Source organism: Macrobrachium nipponense, chromosome 15, assembly GCF_015104395.2.
Source record: "Macrobrachium nipponense isolate FS-2020 chromosome 15, ASM1510439v2, whole genome shotgun sequence".
In the NCBI taxonomy this organism is placed as follows: Eukaryota; Metazoa; Arthropoda; class Malacostraca; order Decapoda; family Palaemonidae; genus Macrobrachium; species Macrobrachium nipponense.
Genome location: NC_087208.1, coordinates 7,509,432 through 7,535,779, shown reverse-complemented (window position 1 = coordinate 7,535,779; position 26,348 = coordinate 7,509,432). Strand labels below are relative to the sequence as shown.

At 37.0% G+C, this 26,348-nt stretch overlaps 1 protein-coding gene across 2 annotated transcripts in view; it reads left to right on the top strand.

Moving 5' to 3' along the window:
- Positions 1 to 26,348, top strand: part of LOC135226986 (protein VAC14 homolog) — a 179,637-nt gene that overhangs the window by 71,812 nt on the left and 81,477 nt on the right. For both annotated transcript variants that reach the window (XM_064266699.1, XM_064266698.1), the window contains exon 8: positions 20,508 to 20,641. In XM_064266699.1, coding sequence (XP_064122769.1) covers positions 20,508 to 20,641 — 134 coding nt within the window. The remainder of the gene's footprint in view (positions 1 to 20,507; positions 20,642 to 26,348) is intronic.

Here is a 26,348-nt window from a genome sequence, read left to right as displayed (position 1 = left end):
TACAGGGTAATTAGTAAACATAACTCAAAAAGCCTAAAAACATTCATCCGTACAAGAAAATGCAGCATTTCTTATATACGTAAATTTTGATAATTATTGTCAAAGAAATTGGGAGAAATGGCATCTGTAGACATTCCCCGAGCGAGAAGGGAGACTCACTTCAGTCAGCTACCAAGTCCAACCATCAGTGTGAGCACAAACTTCAAGTAGCCTACACGTTCGATTTCACCTCTGGCATTCGCTTGCTTACGTATGTTTATGTATGTTTCTGCAAGAATTTCATTATGCCAATGAAGGAAAAGACAAGGAAAAAAAAAAAAAAAAACATCTCACTAACATACAGACGAAGAAAAAATCGCTCAAGTATTATTACAGAATATCATAATATAAGCGTGGGTTAGTGAAGAGAGAGGGGAGGGTTGCGTAGTAATGGTTGCGTAGTAAAACGCCCCGGTCTTGCCTGACAGCACGTGTCACACTGTGCCCAAGGCTATGATCTTTGAGCAAAGAGATCTTCATTTATGATAAATAACAAAGTTTTGGTTTTTTTAATACCCAAATGGAATATAAAATTCATAATAATCATGATTTATTAAAAATTGTACTTTGTAAAAAGAGAGTACACCTTCGAGTTTCACCTCTGACATTCTCTTGCATTTACGTTTGTTTATCTTTATTTCGGCAAGAATTTCATCATGCCAAAGAGGAAAATACAAGGAAAAACATCTCACTAACATACAGAAGAAGAAAATTCGTGTAATAAGCCGAGTTAGAAGAAGGAGAGAGAGAGAGTTGCGTAGGAAGGAGTGCCCCATCTGCCTCAAGCATTGCCCCAGGCTACGATATATGAGCAAAGGGATCATCATTTATGATTAAATTATGATACATGAAATAGTTTTTTGGTTTATTAATACACAAAGAAGAAAAATATACTTCATAATAATCATTATTTATTAACATTGTCTTTATAGAAATACGAAGGAAAACTTTGAACGGCAGTACCTCAAAACTATACTTATTGACCTTCAAAATCTATCTTCTCACTTAGTTTTAAAGCTATAACATTGGAATTTGGTATATAACTCAGAAAGACATTATAGAACAATCAAATAGAGCCCTTTTTTTCCAATTTTTTTTTTTTTTTTTTTTTTTTTTTTTTTTTTTCCTGATTTATAGGGTTTATTTTTTTTTACCATATTGAAAAATTCATATCTAACAAAAAATTACTTTTAGAAAAAAAAAAACTCCTCATTCAATTGGAGGTCTATATCAGGTCTATATGGTATTAATCCTAGGTCTTAATAGTAAATATCAAGGGAGATCAAATTTGAAAAATGGTTAATTTTCCGGATAAATCGCCTGGTGTCACAAAACCGAAGGTCAGAGGCGTAAATCATATGCGGTTTGGAGATGTCCCAAGTCACCTTATTAAGTGGTATGAATATCAAAGTCCTGTCCTTAAAAAATGGCATTAGCCGGCCGGCCCCCTTAATGTATTTGTCACATCTTTCCATGTGCAGATGAAGCAAGATGACATACAAGGAATAAGATTAAAAGAAAACTACTAAATTGTATTAGTTTGATTTCTTACGATTGCTTTTTGACATGAGATAGCTAAGTCTGAGTAAATTATGTTAAGCAATAATGTACAGCATTAGAAAAAAAGGAGAACATGGCCAATGAAAAAGGATACTTAATGGGAATAATCAAATAAAGCAGATTAATCTAGATATTGTTGATTTAAATATTCATTTACATTATGAATCCGAGAGAGTATGCTGCTGAAAGTAGACCCAGGCTAATCAGGTGTCAAAATCAGAAATCAAATTTAGTCCCACTAAATGTAACCCAGTAATTATATAGCTAAGAGTTTTGCTCGCCCAGCAGTTAAAATCCCAAAATTTGCAGGTCGCACAAATTTTTGTTTTGTTTTGGCTATGTAGCACTACCCTGCCCACTTTCGGGGAAAGAGAGGAACAACTTGGCAAAGAGCTCGGGGTGTTTCTGTCAGCCAATGGCTATAGATTGATTGTCAGTTGCAGTTAATCCTGGAATTTCTTGGACTTTCCCTATTGTTGACATTGCAATTGGTGAAGTATTAGCAGATTTGGCAAGAATGAGATAGTTTTAGGTTCTCTTTTGGAAAGAGAACTTAGCTTTGGCTTTTCTTTCAACTGGTCTTAGTGTTGTCGACAATGTTGGACATAGGTTCATCTAGCTTTAGGTATTGCGCTAAAGGTTACAAAACTAGGCTAACCAGGGAATCTTAATGATGCACATACTTTGTGTACTGAATTTCAGGGGCAAGTATGTTCTTTTGATGTGAAATGTGGTGAATGTGTTGTTTGGGATGAGACAATGTGGAAGAATTTGGAATCTCACTTGAAGAAATTAAGAGAGAGACAGGCAAAGAAAAGCTTTGATTAGGGCTACAGTGGTCCCCCCTTACTTTGCGGGGGATGCATACCAGACCCCCCCGCAAATAGTTGGAACCCCTATAAAAATGCTTTAAAACCTCCCATTTTGTTAGTTGAAACTCAAGAAAACCCCACTAAAAATTTGTATACCTGGTTTTATCACAAAAAGTGCCTTTTAAGATGAAATTGATAAAAAAAAAAAAAACTAATTTGCAGATATTTCTCATAGAAAAATACCTCAAATAGGGGAATTTTCCACGAATAAAGCCGGGAAATGTTCCGCTGATCCGGAGAACACGAATATGGGAGGTCCTTTTTATTTCGGAATTTAGTGTTCCTGTTATGTCCTTACTCCCCCGCTCCCAGTTCTCATGCTGTACTACTCTCTCTAGTTGCAGGCTCCCACACTTCTGGTCCCAACCCCATCAACAGTCTCGAGGAAAGATTGATAAGAGTTTTGCTCCTTTAGTATAGACTATCGAGCAGCTTGGTTCGTCTGTTTAGGTCCTGATGGACAAAGCAAAAGTTCATCCCATCAACTCTCCTAAGCAAAGGTCACTGTCATACTCCCCAGTGCAGGGGAGGAGTCAAACTGGAAGCTCAAGGAAGATTGGTGGGATCTGCTCACGAGCAGACACCCCCTCAGCTCAACCTATTGTCGCTTCCCATGTTGCAACAAAGAGCTGTTGGAAAGGTCTCTCATTTGATGTGCACAGACTTTTGAGTTTATATGATTTCTCTCCACGGCGCCAGTGGCGATCTGAGAACAAGTCTCAGCCTTTAAAGAGAGGCACTTCTGATGCAGCTCCTGTTCCAGTGGTTCCTGTCAAGAGGTCTAGAGAGCTATACCCTCCTTGCAGTCATTGGGACAGTCTGGAGTGGTTTTCTTCAGATTGCCTCTCGGAAGTCGATGTCCCTACAGCGCCCAAGGCTCATCGTAGTTCTTCAGCTCCCTTTCAAGCAGCTGTGCCTTCTTCTTCTACTGCTGCTCCTGCAGTCCCAGGCGAATTAGATCCAACGCAGCATTCTGTTGTACCTGAGCACCCATCAGCGCCCTCGGCTCCTGCAGTTTCTTCTGCTCCTGCTTCAGTGGACCCTATTCAGTTGTAATTGGATAGTATTTTGCATTTGCTGAATAAACCTCCTACAACAGTTCATGCGCCAGGAACTCCTCAGACGCCCATGTCGGTTCAAGCACCCACAACAGTTCAACAAGCGCCAGTAGTGGCTGAAGCTCCCACCATTATGTCTCCTTGAGCACCCCAAGATGTGTTGACGCCACAAGCTCCTGCAGAGGCAGTGTCGACTCAGACTCCTGTGGAAGTAGTTACGCCTCAAGCTCTTGCAGATCCGAATCTTTCTCCTGTTTCATCCACATGTGGCTTTAGTGAAGTTTCTGTTGGCCACATATCCTACCTTTTTCACACCAACCACCCCTTCATCTCCAGAATTGACATTTGTCATGGATATGCCTTCTGCTACCCCCTCAAACTTGCCAAAAATTGTAGTCTTCTTTGGCTAAGAAAGCCTTTAGAGATATTGATGCTTTGCTTGCAGAAAATGAGGAACAAGGTAGGACCTCTGTTTCTTCTGCCTTCTAGGATTTTGAGGTGGAGATATCTTTCTTACGCTATGAAAGAAGCTTCATCCTTGGGAATTTGTGCCTATTCCCAAGGAGACTTTTCTGGACTAATGGATGCAGCCAGGAGCTTCCCTTTTTCTTCAGCAAACATGTTGTTCTCATCTTCAGAATTGGTACACCTTTTACAGAGTAACTTTAGAGTATTTTAAGTCTTCAACGTTTTAGTTTGGTCTGAGACTGGTCTGTTGGCACATTGGCTCGCAAGATTAGATCTTGCTCATTGATTCCTGAGAACCTTTTGGCAGATTGAATGGTGGTTCTCTCGTGTATTAACAAGGGAATTAGAGATTGTTCCCACAATTTGGCCTCTCTCTACACGATGGGGACACTCAAGAAGAGGGAGTTCTGGTGCTCCTACACGTCCAAAGAGGTTACTGCCTCACAGAGGTTAGCGCTGTTTTACTCGCCTTTGGACAAGTGTCATCTATTCCTGCAAGCAACGGTGTTAGGCATTGCTTCGGATCTGGAAAAGAAGAATATGCAGGATCTTCTCGCCCAGTCCTCCAAGGGGCCTAGAGATCCCCTAGAGAGAGCTCAGCCCTTTTGGGCCAGACAGAGATCCCTCTCCAGATCTAGAGGAGGTACTAGGTTCTCTTCAAGAGCCATTAAAAAAGCAACTTTGAAAGGTTCCTCTTGCAAGTGAGGACAACATTCTCCGTGTATTGGTAGGTGCCAGACTTCTCTTGTTTTGGGAAGTTTGGCAAAAGAAAGAGGCAGAACCATGGATTATGAAGTTTCTGAAGGAAGATTGTTATCGCCTTCATAAGAAAGCCTCCCATAATCAACACACCAGTCATCTTGACTGCTTATTCAAGAGGATCAGAGAGGTTTTCAGCTCTTGCAGACGAAGTAACCTCTCTGATAGAAAAGGGAGCAATAGACCTTGTTCAGAATTTTCATTCTCCAGGTTTCTACAACCATCTCTTCTTAGTCCCCAAGTCATCATGGGGGGGCTGGAGGCCCGTCTAGGAAGTCAGCGCTCTAAATGTCTTTGTTGTGAAGGCAAAATTCAAAATGGAAGCAAACCAAACAGTCCTGTTTTCCATTCATCCAGGAGATTGGATGACGTCTTTAGATCTACAGGATGCTTACTTCCATGTTCCCATACATCCCAAGTCAAGGAAGTATGTATCTCAGGTTTGTTTCTGAAGGGAAGATTTATCAATTTTGTGCCCTTTGCTTCGGACTGACAACAGCGCCTCAGGTATTCACCAGGGTAATGGCTCCCATCTCAAAGTGGCTTCATCTTTAGGGGATACAAGCATCCTTGTATTTAAGCATTTGACTTCTCAGGGCCCAGTCAGAGAGTCAGTGTTGGAGGACCTCAGAAAGACTGCTATTAGCTGAAGAGTTAGGAGTCCTTGTAAACTCCCAAAAATCTCAATTTGTTCTGCAGTTAAGGACTCAAAAATCTTACAAACGACCAATGTTAGACAGATTGGTCTATAATTTCTTGGCTCTTCTCTTGGACCTTATTTGTAAACTGGGGGCACATTAGATAGTTTCTATCCTTTTAGTGCCATTCTTTGTTCTGCACTTTTTTCTGTAGAGTTTACATAGGTGAGGAACTATCTCCTCTTTTAGCTCTTTAATTTCTCTTGGATGAATCCTTTCCAGGCCAGGAGATTTGAAGTTGTTGAGTTTGTCTATTTTGTTTTTAAATTCCTCTTCTGTAAATATTATTTTGTCCAATGGCTCTGCCCCTTCATATTTAACCTCTTCATTACCGAAAGTTTGTTTGGAGGTAGGAGGGTACCACCATTCAAGTCTACACACCGCACCGGGTGCATAAAGGTGGTACGCATAGTACCACCCAAAACTCCTCTTTTCAGATAGGGACTTCCAATCATTCTGTAATTTCGGTTTGAAGAGTTTGGAGCAAAATAAACAGTATGACACGATGCCAGACGTATGATGAACCCAAAAAAAAATATTATTATTGCTTATAGTATGTGTAGGTGACAAATGAACTGCGTCTCAACAAAAAATCACAAAACAAGACAAGCGTAAACATGTAATAATAACTTCTACCCAAGTAAAAAACCAGTTGTATCATCATTTACTGTATTTATTTATTTATTTTTCACATTACATTTTACAAATAAAAGATATGAACACCAGATAAATGAAGGTAGAAATAAAGCCTTATAGTAACTTATATATATAAAAAAACCAAACCAGAGAAAAAAGCAAAAAAGCGATTTTTTCTGAGGACAAGAAACTTAATTGAAAAATTAGTTTTTTTAGATACCCCCTGACTACCCTAAAGTTGTTTTCTGTGATGAAACTAATCTTAGAAAACGTAGAAAATGACATTGACCAATTTTTGAAAGATATACTATAAATTTGCGATTTCCATATTTATTGGCGGGGCTTTCGCTTTAGTTTTTGCTCTTTATTTTTGTTATTACGTGCTTATTTACGGTTCTATTTTGATAATACTTTATGTGCATGTTCCAGGTGCGATATACCAACATTCTGTAAGACCGCATTTCTATTCAAGACCGTAGTTTTCTCACCGACCACCAGTGTCCCTTGTACAAGGGACAACTGAGTTTCACATTTTTGTTTTTTTTCATAAAATCATTTATTTTCCCTGTAGTTTTTTTTTTAGGATGGTAAAACAAAACTAACAGAGAATATGAGTTATTATAGTGCTAATAGTACCTGATAATTTCATTAGCCTGTCTTGATTAGTGTATTTTTGGCAAATATTTTTACGATCGGCACCCCTCCAAACTTGAGTCACTACCGAGAGATTCAGTTCGGCAGCAAACGCAATGTTTACAATCTGCTCTCCCACCGGTAAAGAAGGGGTTAATAGCAGGTTCCGGTATTGAGGTAGTGTCTTCAGTTATGAAAAACTAGTAATAAACTTAATCAATAATTGCTTTTTCCAAGTCTGAGTTCACCAGGATTCCTCTGTTATCCCTTAGGGGACCTATGCTATTTTTTATTGGTTTCTTACTATTAACATATGCAAAGAATTCTTTAGGGTTTTCCTTACAAAATTATGCAACTCTTTTATCCTCATTCATCTTTGCATTTCTTACTTATTTGTCCAGCATTTTACAGAGTTCTTTATGCTGGTTTGCTTCTTCTGGTGTTGGGTGTGGGTTCATTGATTTGTGCAATCTTGTCTCTTTCTTTTATTTTATTTTTATTTTCTCTGTTGAACCACTTAGGCTGAGGGTTGCAATTTGTTAGTATTTGCTTTAATGGTTTACATCTAGAGCATTTTGTGCTCTTCTTTCCTTCTGCCATACGTATATCTTTTCCAGAGAGAGAGAGAGCGAGAGAGAGGGCTGAACTAAGTATCGATTTGTCTATCTATCAATCCATTTCTCATTCCACCCTTTTGCCCCCTCATTATGGGACCACCTTGACATGGTGAGGGGGCTCTCGAACCTCAGGAATTTCTTCCCAGATTCAAACCCAAGAGTCCCATATGACATTATATATTTTCGAGTTAACTTCTGTGGACTCTTCCATTTTTGTTTTCCAAAATTTTTGAAAGCAAATAAATAAAAAAAAAGAGAAAACATATCACGGCTTCGTACGTGAGTTAAATCCAAAGCTAAATAGTTGAGATCTGTGGTAAATCCATCATCTACCCGAAAATGTTCGGACCTGTTTTCAGGCGGAACTATTCTGTGGAGCTGGACCACAGATTCCAGGGGGACGCCTGGTTCTAGGAATAGAACTCTCGGCATTCTATCCAGTTTGGCCATAATGTGATTAGGATGGGGATAATTGTATTATCGTAATAATCTTAGTCCTAGCAAGCAGGTTCTGCTTACACTTGGGCCGTACTAACTATGTTATGCCGGCCATACTAACCATGTTATGCCATCCCCTTTTGGGGGTAGGGTAGGGATGCGAAGTGCCAATGATATCTTTTCAAGATTTTTTTTTTTTTTATCTCATCTCAAATTTATGAGTACTGAAATTAATGATTTGAGTACCCCTGGACCCCATGATGGAAAAACTCTGGCACAGTTGATGACTATTGGCATGTCACTCCCGAATTTCCTCGGTACTGCCTCAAGTAGTGAAAATACTATAAATGATACAAACGGAGCACCCTGGCTTCCAAGGTTAAAGCAGCAGAGCCAGAAAACCAAATAGGGTGCATAAATAAAAAAGAAAGAAGCAAAAATAAATTGGTAAACTCCAATATTATAATAATAGACCCATATATGATGAACAATAATTCTGATTTAGAGACAAATAATCCTCCCAACAATACAGAAAAATATAAAAATCAAAATAGACAAACAACATACATAAAAACCAAGAGGACCAAAAAGAAAAACAAAAAAATTACAGATTCATCCCACATTGATACATTTTGATGACTTCTTTGGACCAGATAACTGGTCAAGATTTCTAGTCCTCAAAGCTGACAACAAAATCTCAGCACCGATACTAGAAAACAAATTACTTAACATATATCCAACACGAGACATGGAATGTAGACGACATCAAGGGCAATGAATGGTGGCTTATCAAGTAACCAGTAAAAAAAGCAGTCCACTGCCTTTTTTAAGTATAACAGAAATAAATAAAAACATTAAAGTTAACAATTACAAGCCACGACACTGAATTATGTACAGGGTACAGTCATACTACCCAATAGCGAGCAAGACCTTCCTTCAAAACAACTACTGCTAGACTCCTTAAATTTGAGATATTACAATATTCACGATCTAGAAATATACCCGATTTCAAGTAGGAAAGACAAAAATAAAAATATAAACATTGCCAAAATAAAATTTACAGGCCAAGACCTACCATTTAATATAAACATTCTTGGACAAAATAGAGAAATTCATCCTTTCATTCCAAAACCACTACAATGTACACAGTGCTCAAGGTATGGACACATAAAAAAATGCTGTAATAAGGCAATATGTGCAGTCTGCACATCAGATAACCATACCACTAATTGGAACTGTAATCACCCAAAATTGTGGACTAGCCCATCACGCAAAATCCAAAGAATGTTCATTTTACCAATAAACACAGAACTTCAGTTGTTAATAAATAGGACAGGAATGTCAGTCATGGAAGCCAGACTCGAGCTAAAGGTAAGAGGAGTTAATAATCCATCCAAAACCCCCACCTTTTCAAATGTGACTAAAAATCAAGACGTCAAGCAGCACAATAACAAACAAGATGATATAAACATAGAAACTAAATTTCATACCAATAATACTGAAACCCAAAATAAAAGTGATATTATACCAACCAATACCACCACTAACATAGATGATTCAGTTATCCATGGAAAAGAACTTCCAATGGAAGAGGAGTTAAATGACAATAATAATCGAACTGACAAAAAGAAAAGAATACTGGAACGAACCCCACCTAAAGGAAAAAAAGTGAATATTGAAAATTACAATCAATCCAAAGAAACTCCAACTTCACCAGGAGAACATTTTATAAAAGATATTATACTAACCTCATCACAAGTGGAAATACACAATTACCCTCAATCTCAATCAAACAGCCAACATCTGGACAGTAAAGAAACAATTAATCACTCTTTACAATTCCCACCAAATAATACTAATAAAAATCATATAATTAAACCAAACCAAAATATAACTATCGCCCCCTAACCATCCACAAGACCCAAATATTCCATTAACAACAACAAAACAAATAACCCCTCAAACCGACAGTCCTTATCACTACAGAAAAGGACCAATAGAATTACAAAACCAGAAATTTCTAAAGCTAGATCAAATACTTCTGAACCAATAATTAACATCACCAAACACGCTTCGTCTTTTGGGTGTAATGAGTGCTTCATAGGTAGATAGTATAAGCAACTAACCACCAAGACAGAGGACACAGTACAAAATTGTATAGACAATTTTATTGAATTAAGGAAATGCCCTTTAACACACCAACATGAGAACGAATTATGTTCTGAATCCTTAAAATTCAAAAAAGAAATTATAAAATAAAAAATAGACTTGTTAATATTCAATTATGAAAAACAAACAACTGCGAAATCTAATAACCAACATACAAATACAACCACAAATAAATTCAAATGCATATGAACTACGAGGCAAAGTAAAATCCTCAAACTATTTACATAATTTTAACACCAATTCCTTCCAATAATGTAATATAAAATTATTCAATGGAGTATAAATGGCCTCTTAACCCGACTACGTCTAGGTGAATTACAAAGAATCATGCGAGACCACAACCCAATTTGCATACTACAACATATAGGAAGTAACTCTACTAATATCCAACACTATAAAATTGCCAGTTATTCACCAACTGACGGTGGAAAATTAGGCACAGCTATATATGTACGTTCATAATGGCATAACATGAACCTTTCATCATACCATCTATGCCATATCTAATAACAGCTATTAAACTGTATATGCCTGACAAAAGTAAAGTCACTATTTATAATTTATATAACCAACCAAATTTCAATGCAAATTTTAGTGATTTTTCTGAACTTATTAGCAAAAGTATACACAAACCCCTAATTATAGTCGGAGATTTTAATGCACATAGTCCAATATGGGATGCTAATAATCCCACTGACATATCCGTAACCAACATAGAAAAAACTATAATGAAACACAACCTGTGTTGTCTCAATGAAAGTGAAGTTCCAACATATTTTTCAAATACACACCTAACCTTTTCCTCAATGACATTTCATTATGTTCAAATGATGTACCCGAGAAATTTGAATGGAATGTCCTAGATGATTCATACACAAGTGACCATTTCCCAATCATTCTGAACTACTTAAGTAATATCAAAATATTGCCACCTACAAAATATAATATCCAAAAAGCTAATTGGGATAAATATTTCCTATACACTCGAAACATACCACCATTCCCACATAACGAAGATCACAATACATGTGAATCCTTCTCAAACTTCATAATAAATGCTACAGATAATAGCATTCCAAAAATCAAATCACATTCCACAAAATCCCCTGTCCCATGGTGGAATCCAACCTTAACAACCTAAAGTAAAATAAAACATATATTGGGTCGCAATCTAAATAGACTCAAAACTCGCCTTAAATCACTCAACACAATGCCCTATAATACAAACATATTAAACAAAATAGTTATAACAAACATAACAATTGACCACATTAAACCACTATATAACAAATATACAGCTAAATTTAGAAGAACGGTAATAGCTGAAAAAACCGCATCATGGAAAGAACATGTCTCAAACATATCTTCAAACACATCCACAAGGGATATCTGGCAAAAGATAAGGAAAATCAATGGAAAACATAAAACCTCCAAGAAGTGCAATAGTACATTTAAATGGAAAAATATACCATGATACTTATGAAATATCAAATATAATTGGAAAGCATTTTGAAAACATCAGTGCTTACTCTAGCCTGGATATACATTTGCAAAATATCAGAAAACAAAAAGAAAATATAATACTCAATTTCAAAACTCTTGAAGACCTGGAATATAATTTTATTTTCAACATGGATGAATAGATAATGCCATTAACTTGTCATCCCTCCGCACCAGGATATGATAAAATATCATTGACATTATAGAAAAAGCTCCTATAGCTAAATCATATTTATTAAAATTTTATAATAGTATCTGGCTAAAATTTGTCTTTCCCAATAAATGGAAACATGCTATAATAATTCCAATAAATAAACCAGGAAAGGATGCAAGTACTATCCATCCAATTATAGACCAATATCCCTAACAAGCTGCCTAAGCAAAATCTTAGAAAAAATGGTTAATGCACGATAAATGTATGTAATAACCAAAGAATCAATTTTAACACCAACACAATCAGGTTCAATAGCTGGCAGATCAACCCTAGATCCCTTAACACATTTAGAAGATCATATCAAAAGGGGATTTGAAAAAAAATTAACAGTAGCTATATTTTTTATATAGAAAAAGCTTACGATACAACATGGAAACATAACATCATGCAAAAATTCCACTCCAAGGGACTGAGATTACACTTACCGATATTTATTAAGAACTTAACAAACAGAACTTTTCGAGTAAGAGTAGAAAATTCCTACTCCGTAACCTATAAACTGGAAGAAGGAATCCCTCAAGGTAGTGTCTTGAGCTGTACATTGTTTGTTTTAGCAATCAATGACATTAGTACTATAAATTTACCAAGTGGTGTAAAAAAGTGTTTATATGTTGATGACTTGTTATTTACTATATGAGTAGTAATTTGAGACATGCTCAGAGTTCTCAGTACTGCCATTTCAAATATATGTAGTTGGACAAATTCATTTGGATTTAAATTTTCAACTGATAAAACAAAAGCAATCATCTTCTACAAAGACAGAAGATGGCTGAAGAACCAAACAATCAAACTTGACCTTTATAGTACTGAAATACAATTTTGTACAAAAATCAAATATCAAGGAGTGATATTTGATCAACATTTAAATTGGAAAGAGCACATCAAATACATTAAAGCCCAAGGGCATCAAAGCCCTTGCCATATTGAAAAAGTTATCACACACTAATTGGGGAGCAAAGCAAGACATTTTATTAATTATATATAAGGCAACAGTCTTATCCATAATAGATTACTGCTTTCCAATATATTCATCCGCCTCTGAATATGCATTAAAAACTCTTGATGCAGTGCACCATGAAGGCGTGCGATTGTGCACAGGAGCATTCCGATTGTCCCCAACAAGCTCGCTTCTGGTAGAGGCAGGTGTGTTGCCCTTGAAACATCACTGTAATTTGATAACAATACGAAGAGGTCTTTCACTACAAGTGGGATTGTCTCATGCAGCTGACTGCTTGCAAAATTATAATCTAGTAACAGAAGTTAATAGTACTAGCTCTTTCCCAAAAAGAGCTAAATACATAATGAACTTGCATAACCTAGATCCAATTTTTCACCCACCAATGGAATTGCCACCACCATGGATTTTAAAACGAATAAAGATATGTACCTCCCTGTCTTACCTACTCAAAAAGCAAATGACAAGTACAGAAATGTACCGCCAACATGCTTTGGAGCATATTAGAAGAAAAGGAAACAAATTCATGGTATATACAGACGGCTCCAAAAATAATGTTGGAGTAGGAGCATCTGCATATTCGAAAAATATGTTAATCAAAAGAAGCCTACCTAATATCATCAATATTTACTGCTGAAGTCACTGCCATACAGATGGCTCTTGATATGATATCTAAGGCAAAAGTAAGTGTCTGTTATTTTCAGTGACTCACATAGCGCTATAGATGCTATAAGACAGTATAAATCAGTAAACCAAATATAGTGCAGGAAATACAAGTAAAAATTCATCAACTCCAATCAGGATTATCAATAGAAATATGTTGGATTCCAGCACACGTTGAAATAAAAGGAAGTGAAAATGCAGACTCAGCTGCCAAATTAGCCTGCACTATCCCTCCAACAATTACACATGCCCCAGTGTCAGACTGGATAACATCTGTTAAACCATTGATATACCAGGATTGGAAAAGAGAACGGGCCTTAGTACCAACCACAAATAAACTTAAAAACATAAAAGCTGAATTGTATGCATGGAGGACGTGCTCACAAAAAGAAAGATCAAAAGAGGTGATCCTAACAAGGCTCCGTATAGGACACACAAGATTCTCGCATGGTCACTTGATGTCAACACAACATGCTGACCCAATAAAGTGTAATAGATGTCAAACACCCATGACAGTACAGCATTTACTTATTGAATGCCCAAATTGGACCCAACAAAGATCAATTTATCTACAGAATTCAAAAATGAAAAGTGTTCTTGCTGAAAGCGAAGAATTTTCAATTAACAAGGTCATAAATTTTTTAAATAAGACAGGTTTCTTAAATAATGTCTAAATTTTTTTTCCTTCTTCTCAGGATTAATCCCTGAGAACCAGCCCGAGAAGAGTCTACTTGAGACTCAGAGGTCTGGAAAAACTAAGCCCTATTATTAATGATCTACACTTTTGCAGAGAAAGAGAGATAAAGTAAGAAATAGAAATGAGTTGATCAGGCGTTGGCAACAGTTTGGACCCACCGTCACTTTCTGTTAAGTATTAATGTGATGTCTCAGACAGGCCCCCCCTCTCCTCGCAAAATACAAGGATGAATTCAGTTCTTTTTTAATTTTTTAAAAATAACTTAGTATAGAAATGCATAAATATTGTGATAACAGTGAATTATTATTGTTATTATTATCATCATACTATTATTATTATGTAACCTTACTAATATTTGAAAATTAGTACTAACTGTGTATTAGGTAAATCATTTATTTATCATACAAAACAGAGAGAGAGCGATTATTATTTTTTTTATGTTATATAATCATATTAACTTTTAATTTCAAAAATTAGTAAATAATTTTTTATCATAAAAAAATTTATTTATTTATGAAAATATCATCAAAATATACTAATTAGTGAATATTTCTCCAAGAAAAAGCTACAAATTACCAAATACAGTGGTACCTCGAGATACGAAATTAATCCGTTCCAAGACGGCCTTCGTATCAAAGAGTTTTTCGTATCTTGGAACACATTTTACATGTAAAATGGCTAATCCGTTCCAAGCCCTCCAAAAACACCCCAGTAAATTATATTTCCAGGCCTAAAACACATGTTCTAGGGTTACGACGGAAGAAATATGACTCCAAAAAGGCAAAATACTGTACATACTTGAGTATTATTCAACTGCATATAATGTTCAACCCCATTTTTACTGCATATATTAGGACTTTGGCATACGTCCCTTAGTAATAAGCCTAGCCTATGTTAGCGGTTGCTATTGTAGCCTAGTCTATGATTCTGACATCTAAACCTAAGAGCTAAAAGCTTAGAATATGCCAATAAAATGTATAAATAATCAGTATGTACTCATTTCAAATAATTATTAATTAATCATTAACTATAATACACAAACAAACAAAAAACAAACCTTCCAATCGATTGTTTACATTCAGCTCTTACCCATCTTACGAGTATGGAACGAGCGCCAAGCAATCATTTTTCTAGCACACAGTAAGCCATAAATTGTCATTAGTATCTCTCTTCAACTAATGAAACCACCAAACAGTATAATAACCATTCATTTCTATTCTTTATTCTATCTTCACCTAACGGAGATACCGAGTTACTAACAGCTATAATGAAACATACGTAATACATATACGTAACGTAATAATAAAACAGAAGAAGAATTCTAAAAAATGCGTATTTGTTGGCAGTCTGATTTATTTTATATTTTATGATATCTAATTCACATTTTTTTATTAAATGTATTGCATGTACTCATTTCAAATAATTATTAAGTAACCATTAACTATAATAAACAAACAAAAAAAAAGCTTCCAAACGTCTGTTTACATCCAGCACTTACGAGTATCGAAGATCGCCAAGCAATCACTTTTACACAGTAAGCCATAAATTTTCATTATCTCTCTTCAACTACTGAAACTACCAAACAGTATAATAACCATTCATTTCTATTCTTTATTCTATCTTTACCTAATGTTTTTTTTTATTAAATGTATTGCATGAATACTAAGTTTTTCAATTTACAGCAACCTTTTACCAATAGAATACTTAAAGCACAAGGGGTAGATGCTGACCAATAGGAGAGCAGGACCTTATGGGGTGACTAGCATCAGGAACCAATGGGAGAGCGGGAGGATGGTGGCGAGTTTACTCAGTTGGCGGCGCGGGAGTTTTAAAATTGTTCTCGGTGGTCCGGGCGAATCTCGGGACTTTATAGCAACAACCTTTCGTATCTTGAAAACTTTTCGTATGTAGAGCAGTAAAATTTTTCATATGGCTTTCGTAACTTGGATTTTTCGTAAGTTGAGCCTTTCGTATCTCGAGGTACTACTGTACAGTGGAACCTATTACACACGAAAGTCCCTACGTACGAAAAATCCAGGTTACGAGAAAGCAAAGACAAAGATATTTTTGCTTCTGTGTACGAAAAGAATTCACGTTGTGAAAGGGTAAAGTCCGAGATTCGCCCGGGCCGCCGAGAACAATTTTAAAACTCGCGCACCGCCAACTTGGTAGACTCGCCACCATCCTCCCGCTCTCCCATTGGTTCCTGATGCTAGTCACTGCCATAAGATCCTGCTTTCCTATTGGTCAGCATCTGTCCCATCATGCCTCTATGTAAAGGCGTTTCTTGACCATTTTTTGCGGCAGCGTTATCGTAAACACCTAGAATTTGTTCGTTCACATATATTTCATTTGTTAACGTAAATTTGTGTTAGTGATTTCGCTTTTGTTGTACTGTAAGTTACTTTATCATGTTGTGTGTGAACTTAATTACTTACGTTATTAGCCATGGGTCCCAAGAGTGTTGCTGAATTTCACGGAAAGAAGAGGATGCTTTCTATGGAGACAAAGATGGAGAAAATCAAGAAGTGTTAATGTTTTCTGCCATTTTTTAATGTGTTTCGTAAAGTTAATTGTTCATGTTTTCTGCCATTTGTCCTCCTCTGTTGCCACTTTCGGACATTGCCTCACTCGAAAGGTAAGGTTCCACATTTTACTACATACATATGGACATGTACTTAGAGTATTTCTTGTACCCTATACACTAATACACTTTATTTACTGGTACAGTCATGGTTATGTTAGGTAATGAATGGTCCAAATTGTTGGATTTCATTGTTTATTGGTCAGTTTAGCTTAAAATAAAATTTACTGTAGTGTTTTTGTAGGGCTTGGAACAAATTAGGCAATTTACATGTTAAACATAGTTCTAGATATGAAAAAATCAGGTTACGAAGGCCGCTTTGGAATGGATTAATTTCGTAACCTGAGGCACTACTGTATTTTGTAAATAATTTTTAGAAAGAGTCCACAGAAAAATTTTCGAATCTTGGGAATGCATATACTATGGGGGGTTTACTGTTATATAATAATATTAATGATAATTAGTAATAATGATATACTAATAATAATAATGGAAGGTAAGCCACTTGACATGGGAGCAGTGGCTACAGCTTTTTGGGCAAGGGATGTTATTTCTGGAATCAATTGGTAACTTTTTCTGCCTACTGCTTTAGACCCTGTTGTGGATTTTGGGAAGCTTGAAGGTACATACTCAGTGATGACTGACGAGCAGTATAGGAAGTGTACCTTCTTGTATATAGGTTACTCGTGAGTTATCCAATATTGGCTCTGCAGGGTTTTTGACACAGTAACCCCAACTCTCCTTCTGCTGAAGTGAGTACCCTCCAAAGAGACCTTGGGTATCTTCATGATGATCTCATACCTGAATGACAATCCTCCCAAGGGGACAGTACTAATAGCCAATGGATTGAATTCACTGGGTAAACAAACATTTATTATGTACGCACTTAATTTTTTGTTACTATATAGCCTACTATATAGCCTTTAAAGGGTTGCCTGATTTCCACTTTGCCCACCTTTTTCAAATGTGGGAATCAGTATAGTGGAGGGGCAAGGCTCATTGCAAAACTATAAATATTGAATATAGTATTTATTTTTTAAATACTATCTCCACTATACAATTATCCCTCCCTACCTCCCAACATTCAAAGTGGACAGAAATAGAATGACCAGCTACAAGTGTTTGTACCTGTCTGTCTCCCTGGTGATGGGTGGGGGAAGTAGATGGATAGAAAACATTCATAGAAAACCAAGAGTTTTCGTTTTTCTTTTGTAATCTATTGAACTTCCGCTGGCACTTAAGTAAAAGCTATATAGTACTGTAATTGAGAGGTAAGAAGTAGTAGTATTTAAAAGATACTAAATGTTAAATTAAGTAGTGCATAGTACATATGAGGGCCTCAGAACTATAGAGTTGTAAACGCCACCCCCACCAATATTGAGTTAGGCATACCAGTAGATTTAGCAACGTTTCCTGTCTATTTGTTGCATTTCTATGCTATTCAGGAGTTTCAAAAAGGTCGAAATCCCTACTTGAGCAGTAGGAATTATCGATTTTGTCTACATGAATGAACGTGGTGTTGCGTGGAGGTTACAAGAGCTCACATAGAACCACAAGGAAGCATGTTCGCAGCTCGAGTGAGTCAATGAGAGCGCATGTCACTAAGCGGGTAGTCAGTTTTAAGCCAATCAGCATTTTTCCCCATAAGGCGCCCGTAAGTGTCGGCCAGTCACCGCACAGTTTACAATCTAGTGATTTTCGCGGTGGAATTCGGTTGTCCACGGTGTTGTGGTTTTTTTTTTTTTTTAATTATTATCCCTTATTTAGCGCCATTATGCCTTCCTCTGATAGTGAAAGTGATCACAATGATGTCGTGCAACAGCCAAGAGGAAGAAAAAGGACAAGGAATGAAGCGTCTTGGAAGAAAAACAGTGTTGAGTTGTTGCATGACGCCGGCCAAGAATATGCTTCTCGGCGTACATGCAAACTTGTGCCTGCACGTAGTTTAGGCCAACCGTGTCGTGATGGTTGCTTTAGCAGGCTTGGTAGGCCTATAGTGGAGGCTTCAGTGGGTTTTATGGTTTGGGAGATTATGATAAGCAAACTGCTTACATTCAGTTGTTGGTTACGACCAACCCATTGAAAAGACGTTGTGTTACGATTGGAGAGAAGCCCCCACGTAAAGAGAAAACGTATGCTTATTGTGTCAAGTATGATAATGTTACGCATAAAGTTTATAAGCAAGGCTTTCTTTCTATTTTTGCCATTAGTGATAAGCGAGTAATTACCGCATTGCAAAAGAAAACAATAGTAGGTACACCGATCTATTGCTGTTATAACACGAATATAATAGCACTTTTACACATTTAATTATGGTTTAAGTGCTGGTTATGAATAAAATAGTATACACAAATGTGAGGGGTTAGGCGTACATTTTGAATGCTAGCGCACAAGCGCTCCCCACAATTTTTTTTTAATTTTCACTAAATATTTATAAAGGGTAGGGCTTTCATATGAAACTTAGTTTAAATCAATATCTTTCTTAGAAGCAGAGTAATGAATGCTAGACTTTGAGGGCAATTTACTCATTTCTCAAAAAGTGGCGTTTACCACCATGGCTAACGACTCGGAGGAAATCAGATGGATTGACCGAATCTGGGTTATAACCTTCAGAGAGGCCAGGGATGCTGGCACATCCTTCATTTCACGTTCCTGGATAGCTAAATACTTTAAAAAAAGAGATGAATCCTTTGTTAAAAGAAACTGGAACAAAAATCCATATGACTGTCATCGCAAAAAGAGTGAGAATCTTGGAAGGCCTGAAGTCCTTTCTCAGGAGTCAAAAGACATTATAGCTGAGGCAGTGGGTAGACCAAGAAAGTCTTTATGTAAAGTGGCGCTTGAACTAGAAACAAAAAGGGGAAAGAAGAGAAGTTAGTGCTGTATATTGTGAGTTTAAAACGTCTGGTATCAAGCCATTTCATGTTATCAGCAAGCCCAACATCACTAAGCAACAGAGAGATGACTGTGCATGGTTTTGTGGTTCATTTCCTAAAGATTGGGATGAAGCTGACTTTCCCCATATTGCCGCATCAGATGAATTCTTCATTTACATACTCAGGAAGCCAAATCATAAAAATGACATAATTTGGGATGCAAAGTTGGATGATATCAGTGATGGCGTGCGCTATCGCCAAGTTGTGAAATTTCCTGAATGTTTGGGAATTTTTCTGTTTCACAGCCAAACAGTTAATGTGGATCATCAAAGAAAAAGGAGTCATGGAATGGGGAATACTTCCTCAAAGATCCTGAAAATGTGTTATCTGTTGGAGAAGTCACATTTTTGCATGATAAGGCACCATGTTTCAAGGTTCTTCAGACACAGGAGCTGCTTTGAAACAGTGATATCGATTTTTTCTTGTCAAGTGAATTTTCAGGTAGCTCCCCTGACCTTAATGTATGAAAACATTGGCAGTATCTTAAAGGATCGTGTTGAAGTGCGCACAATGAACTATGATGATACACCAAGCCTCGACGACCTGCGAAGAGAGGTGACCTAAGTGCTCAGGGAAATGGAGTTTGAGTCTCAGCTTTTTTGTGATTTGCCAAAATCATACCCCTCAAGGATGCAGGCTGTGGTACAGGCAGATGGAGGCCACACAAAATATTAAATACTCAGAGAGAAACTTATATAAATACCTGTTCTGAATTACTTTTGGTTTTGTCCATATCTGTTTTAGTTTATCCTGTAGAGGGGGGTCTCTAATTTCAGAACACCCTGTAATAAATGATGTGTAAATAAATTTTTAAGCATTGTGGAAGAAATGAATTATTGATTGCATGTATGCTGAGTGACAGTGGTGGTTGTGCATTTGTTTGCTGTACAGTTTAGAAAGATTTAAAAAAACCTGTTATCCATTTAAAACTTTCTGTGTACCAAAGTTGTTTGTTGAAATTTTACTTTGTTCAAGTATTGATGACGCAAGTTCTGTGTTTTACATTTTCAGATAGTAATGCAGAGGGTCTTGATTTACCCTCAATTATGGAAGTACTCTTTAAACAGTTACGCAACACGCCTGTTCCATGCAAGACGGCTGTCCTCAGGTGGATATATCATTTGCACAACAAAATTCCTAATAAGGTAGTGTAAACCTTCTGCAGTAATATATTCAAAAGCTACTAATGCAAATACACCGTGAGCACTAAAACTCATCGATTGGGAACAGCAACTGATAGAAAATGAATAACATTTGAGATTGTATGTTTGTATATGTAACTTACCAAGTAATTACATAGCTATAGTTTCTAACTAGTATGGTAGGTAAAATTTGAAATCCATGGTAACGATTATTTTCTTTTGGTGCTTGAACTAGCCCCACCCACTATTGGGGGAGAGAGGAAAGTCCTGTCAAATTTGTTTTTTTTCTGCTGGTTGACAATTGTGGTTGTCGATCTTCAGCTTAATGATTTGGAATTCATTTGTTCCTTTACCAGTTGTATATGCAAATTTGGTGAAGTATTGCTTCATTTGGTAGCTTTTCACTTCAGGTAGGTTTTTTAATAAGAGACCAAGATTTCCGTTCGTCTTCAACTTGCTATTGCAACAGAGGCTGCAGTGCAAGATTGACTTCTATAAAGTACTATGACATGGACACAATTTGCACTACTTGCAGGGGTCAGGTTTGTTCACCATCATTAGTGTGTGAGGAATGTATAGACTTGGACATGAAACAATGAAAAGTACTGTATTCCCATTTTAGTAAGTTAGAACGGGATCCCATTTTAGTAAGATAGAACGGGATAGAACGAGAAAGACTAATCTTAGACATGACAAGACTATTGTTAGTCAGAAAAGTAGTACAGGCGCGGTTAACGGCGCAATCACTCAACGGCGAATCGGTTTTACGGCGGTCGTCAAAAATATTCATTAAAAAAATAAGGCATTTTAAAGGTATCTTTACGGCACAAATTTCAGTTAACAGCGCCGCTAGCGCCGTTGTCTAACGAGTCCATACATTTGTAGAAATGCCATTCAGACCATAAAGGTTATGCAAATTATATTAACAAATTTTATGGAGAGTTATTAACGTAGTATTAGGGTTAGGGTAAATAATATGCCTCTGACGCTGTTCTATGCCGAAAATATCGAGTTACATAAGTGCAAATTTAGCTATGGATGTGTCGATTCATAAATGTTCATGCTTTTGTTTAAAATGTGTATGAAAATGTATTACGTGAAAGGCATTTTTATTTCTGTACAGAAATATGATACAAAGGCAGCTTTTGAAACTGCCCTTCACGTTATCAAATACGATATTTTTTCATGTTCTTTCTTGTAAGCCGCCGCCTGGCGCTCTTCCGAAAATATCGATGTAAAAAAAGTGCAAATTAGCGATCGATGTGTCGATTTTATAAATGTTTATGCTTTTATGTTTAAAATGTGTATGAAAATGTATTACGAATAGGGTATTTTTATTTCTGTGCAGAAATATAATAAATAAGCAGCTTTTGAAACTCCCCTTCAAGTTATCAACTACGTTGTTTTTTTTTTCAAGTTCGTTCGTATGCCGCCGTCTGCCGCTCTTCCGAAAATATCGAGTTACATAAGTGCAAATTTAGCTATGGATGTGTCGATTCATAAATGTTCATGCTTTTGTTTAAAACGTGTATGAAAATGTATTACGTGAAAGGCATTTTTATTTCTGTACAGAAATATGATACAAAGGCAGCTTTTGAAACTGCCCTTCACGTTATCAAATACGATATTTTTTCATGTTCTTTCTTGTAAGTCGCCGCCTGCCGCTCTTCCGAAAATATCGATTTAAAAAAAAAAAAGTGCAAATTAGCAATCGATGTGTCGATTTTATAAATGTTTATGCTTTTATGTTTAAAATGTGTATGAAAATGTATTACGAATAGGGTATTTTTATTTCTGTGCAGAAATATGATAAACAGGCAGCTTTTGAAACTCCCCTTCAAGTTATCAACTACGTTGTTTTTTTTCAAGTTCGTTCTTGTATGCCGCCGTCTGCCGCTCTACCGAAAATATCGAGATAAAAAGAGTGCAAATTTAGCGATCGATGTGTCGATTTTTCAAATGTTTATGCTTTTATGTTAATGTGTATGAAAATATATTACGTAAAGGTATTTTCATATTTGTACAGAAATAAGATACAAATTAAGGCAGCCTTTGTAACTACGCTCCACGTTGTCAGGGGATGGTTTTTCATGTTCGTTCTTGTCCGCCAGTTCGAAAAATGCATTGTGTTATTTTATTAATTATGCATCTTTTCCATAAATCCTTTAGAAAGTTATACATTATTTCACTGTATCCAAGAATATTGTATGTATTCTCATATTATTGTATTTTAAAATACTACGGCAAACTTAAGCCTGTATTCCGCGGAGCGGCCAATGTTGTGGTTTGAAATCAGCTGATGAATACGAGTTTGTTTCACCATAACGCAATTCTGAGCGAATGCTCTTGCCTTTCTAGTTAGCATAAAACGAATATCTATATACTTGACTTATATGAGACAAAGTTATTGTTCCTTATACAGCGTGTTTTTAGGTGGAAATATTTATTGAATATGTCTCGTTGTGAATGTGAACTACTATTTTTTTCGTTAACAGATTACGTTGGCGGCATGTTTATTGCGTAAAAAATTACGTGATTCCGTTCGCAATAATCCTTTATATCATCGTAATACGAACTTTACGTTATTTATCTTATATCAGCGTGAAACCAACAGTAAAATGTGTTCTTTCAAGCACAGTAGTTTTGATTAAAATGATTTTATCCCAATTTTATCTACAGTTGTGTGTGATGGCAGACGTTTACTGCAGTTTTATCCTTGTTGCCGATGTACGATAATAGTCATTAGCAGCTTGAACAGTTTTCTCAGCTTCAGTTATAACTTTAACGGTATATTTCCCGGTTGATCTTTAATCTATATTGATCTCTGATCTATAGCGAATAAAGTTATTACATTAAGATATCTCAGTTCTATTCTATACATAACGCCATTTATAACAAATACGGCAATGTTGCACTGTAGTACGATGATCGAAATACAAGCCAAACAGATGTTATCCAGTTCGGTTGTACTTAGAAAAAAAAAAAAGTAGTTTCTCGTTCGGTTGTTCATGGCTGTACACGTTCACGCAACGAGTATAACGTTAAAACCACACTTTCATCATTCTCTTTTGCTGTTATTGAACTTATGTAACTAGAAGATGGATAAAGTTAGGCCATTGTAATTTGATCTCTCATAAAATCGGACTATCGTAAGACTAATGATCATAACCTGAACACTACAGCTACCTGTACACTGTATAAACTTTATTATATCTTTACATACTCTAGACACCCACATGTACTGTACAGTAAATTCTATAGTACTATACTGCATAAATATAATTTTACTTATTGCGCCGTTGTGGGATTATGGCACCTTTGACGGGTCTAAGAGTTTCGAAAGATGGTGTGTGGCAGCCGTAGGCTTTAAAATCGCTCAACGTCGAAAATCGCTTGGCGTCGGTGGCCAGGAACGGAACCCCTGCCGCTAACCGAGGGCCGCCTGTATTGATTTACCTGATTCTATACCTGTTATGTCTCCTATTCCTTCCCCAGTCTTAACACCCCAACCTTTACGTAGCTCCCTCGTTGCCACTCCCATTGTATTGCTGAATTAGAGTCGAAATTTCACCGTAAGTTTGAACTTATTGTGGAGTCTATAGCTCAATTAAGGTCTTTGTTGAGAGCCCTAATGGAGAAGCTAGGTAATCAAACTGTGAACAGTGCAAGTGAAGTGTTAGTGGAGGAGCTGGCTGCCCATCCTGCTGATTCTCTTAGTCAAAGGTCCCTGGCACACACCCCTGACCCTGGGAGAAGCCATACCGGAGACCCAAGGGAGGTCAGCAGGGTCTGCCCACGGATAGTCAGCCTCCTCAGACACACTTGTTGCAACTTCCCAGGCCGTCTCTGACAGCCATTGGAAATGCGTCTTTTCAGAGGTGTCTACAAACTTTCCTCTAGCCCAGAGGCATCCAGCCCGGAGAATATATGCTAGTAGCAGTTAAAAGAGAAGTCTAGGCCATTGGAGAGGCCATTGTTGCACGCGCCTAGTACCCCTCGGATACCTTCCAAGAAGAGCAGAAGTGGTATTCCTTCAGTGCAAGTTCAATCGTCTTGCAGTTTCTGGGACTCCAGAACATTTCTCATTGGTGTGTGGAGATGAGAAAAGGCACTTCAGAGAGGTGAAGAGAGCTTCTTCTAGTAATAGACACTAGAGTACTAGCACTACAGGTACAGTGACCCCTGAGCGCCCATTGGTGCCCGTGATTGAAAGTCCTCTTGAGCACCCATTAACGCATGGACATTTTGTATCAGTTGAATGCCCAATTGTGCCCAAACACTTCACAGCTTCAGAGCCCCCAGCTGCACCAATTCTTTCGCTTTTTTTAAGGATCTTTCTGTAGCGTTCGAGCCCCCAGCAGTGCCCGCTCCCCCATACGTAGTTTGTAGAACTTCCTTTGGCGCTCGATTCTCCTGCTTCGACTTCTAGGCACCAAGAGTCTTTTTCGCTGTCTGTGGATCCTTCGATGGCTCCTATTAAGAAGCACTTAAACAACATTTTTTTATTTTTTAAAGAAGCCATCTCCTGCAGCTCACCCAACTTTGGACTTTAATATATGTCCCGTATCCTCAGTAGAGGAAGAAATCGTTAAAGAAGCAGATGATGATTCGTCTTCAACAGCATACAAAAGAAGCAGAAGATGATTCGTCTTCAACAGTGTACACTGGTTAGCAGCATGGTTCCATTCCTGACTGAGTGCAGATAACCAAAACTCGTCAGTAACAGGAAATCACAGTACAGCCATACCCCTACATACAAAAAATCCAGGTTACGAAGGCAAAGACGAAGAATTTTTTTTGCTTCTGTGTACGAAAATAATTCAGGTTGCGAAAGGGTGTACAGCCGGCCCTCGGTTAGCGGCAGGGGTTCCGTTCCTGGCCGCCGACGCTAAGCGATTTTAAAGCCTACGGCCGCTGCACACCTTCTTTTGAAATTCTAGACCAGTTAACAGCGCCCTAGATCAGTCAAACGGCGCCGTAATCCCGCAATGGCGCAATAAATAAAATTATATTTATGCATTATAGTACTATAGAATTTACTGTACAGTACTGTACATTACATTATAGTATTATATATGTAAAGTGAAAAAAAGCCTAGCTTTAATCCTTTGGGTGTCTAGAGTATGTAAAGGTATAATAAGGTTTTATACAGTGTACAGGTAGCTGTAGTGTTCAAGTTACGATAATTCGTCTTACGATAATCCGATTTTATGAGAGACCAAATTACAATAGCTTAACTTTATCCCATCTTCTAGTTACGCAAATTGCAATAGCCTAACTTTATCCCATCTTCTAGTTAAGTAAGTTCAAAAACTGCAAAAGAGAATGATGAAAGTATGGTTTTAATGTTATACTCGTTGTGTAAACGTGTACAGGCATGAACAACCGAACGAGAAACAACTTATTTTTTCTAAGTACAACTGAATTGGATAACATCCGTTTGGCTTGCATTTCAATCATTGTACTATAGTACACTATTACCGTAGTTGTTATAAATGACGTTATGTAGAATAGAACTGAGATATCTTAATGTAATAACTTTATTCGCTATAGATCAAAGATCAATATGGATCAAAGATCAATATGGATCAAAGATCAATTGGGAAATATAGTACTGTTAAATTTAAACCTAGTTATAAGTGAAGCTGAGAAAACTGTTCAAGCTGCTAATGACCATTATCGTGCATCGGCAACAAGGATAAAACTCCAG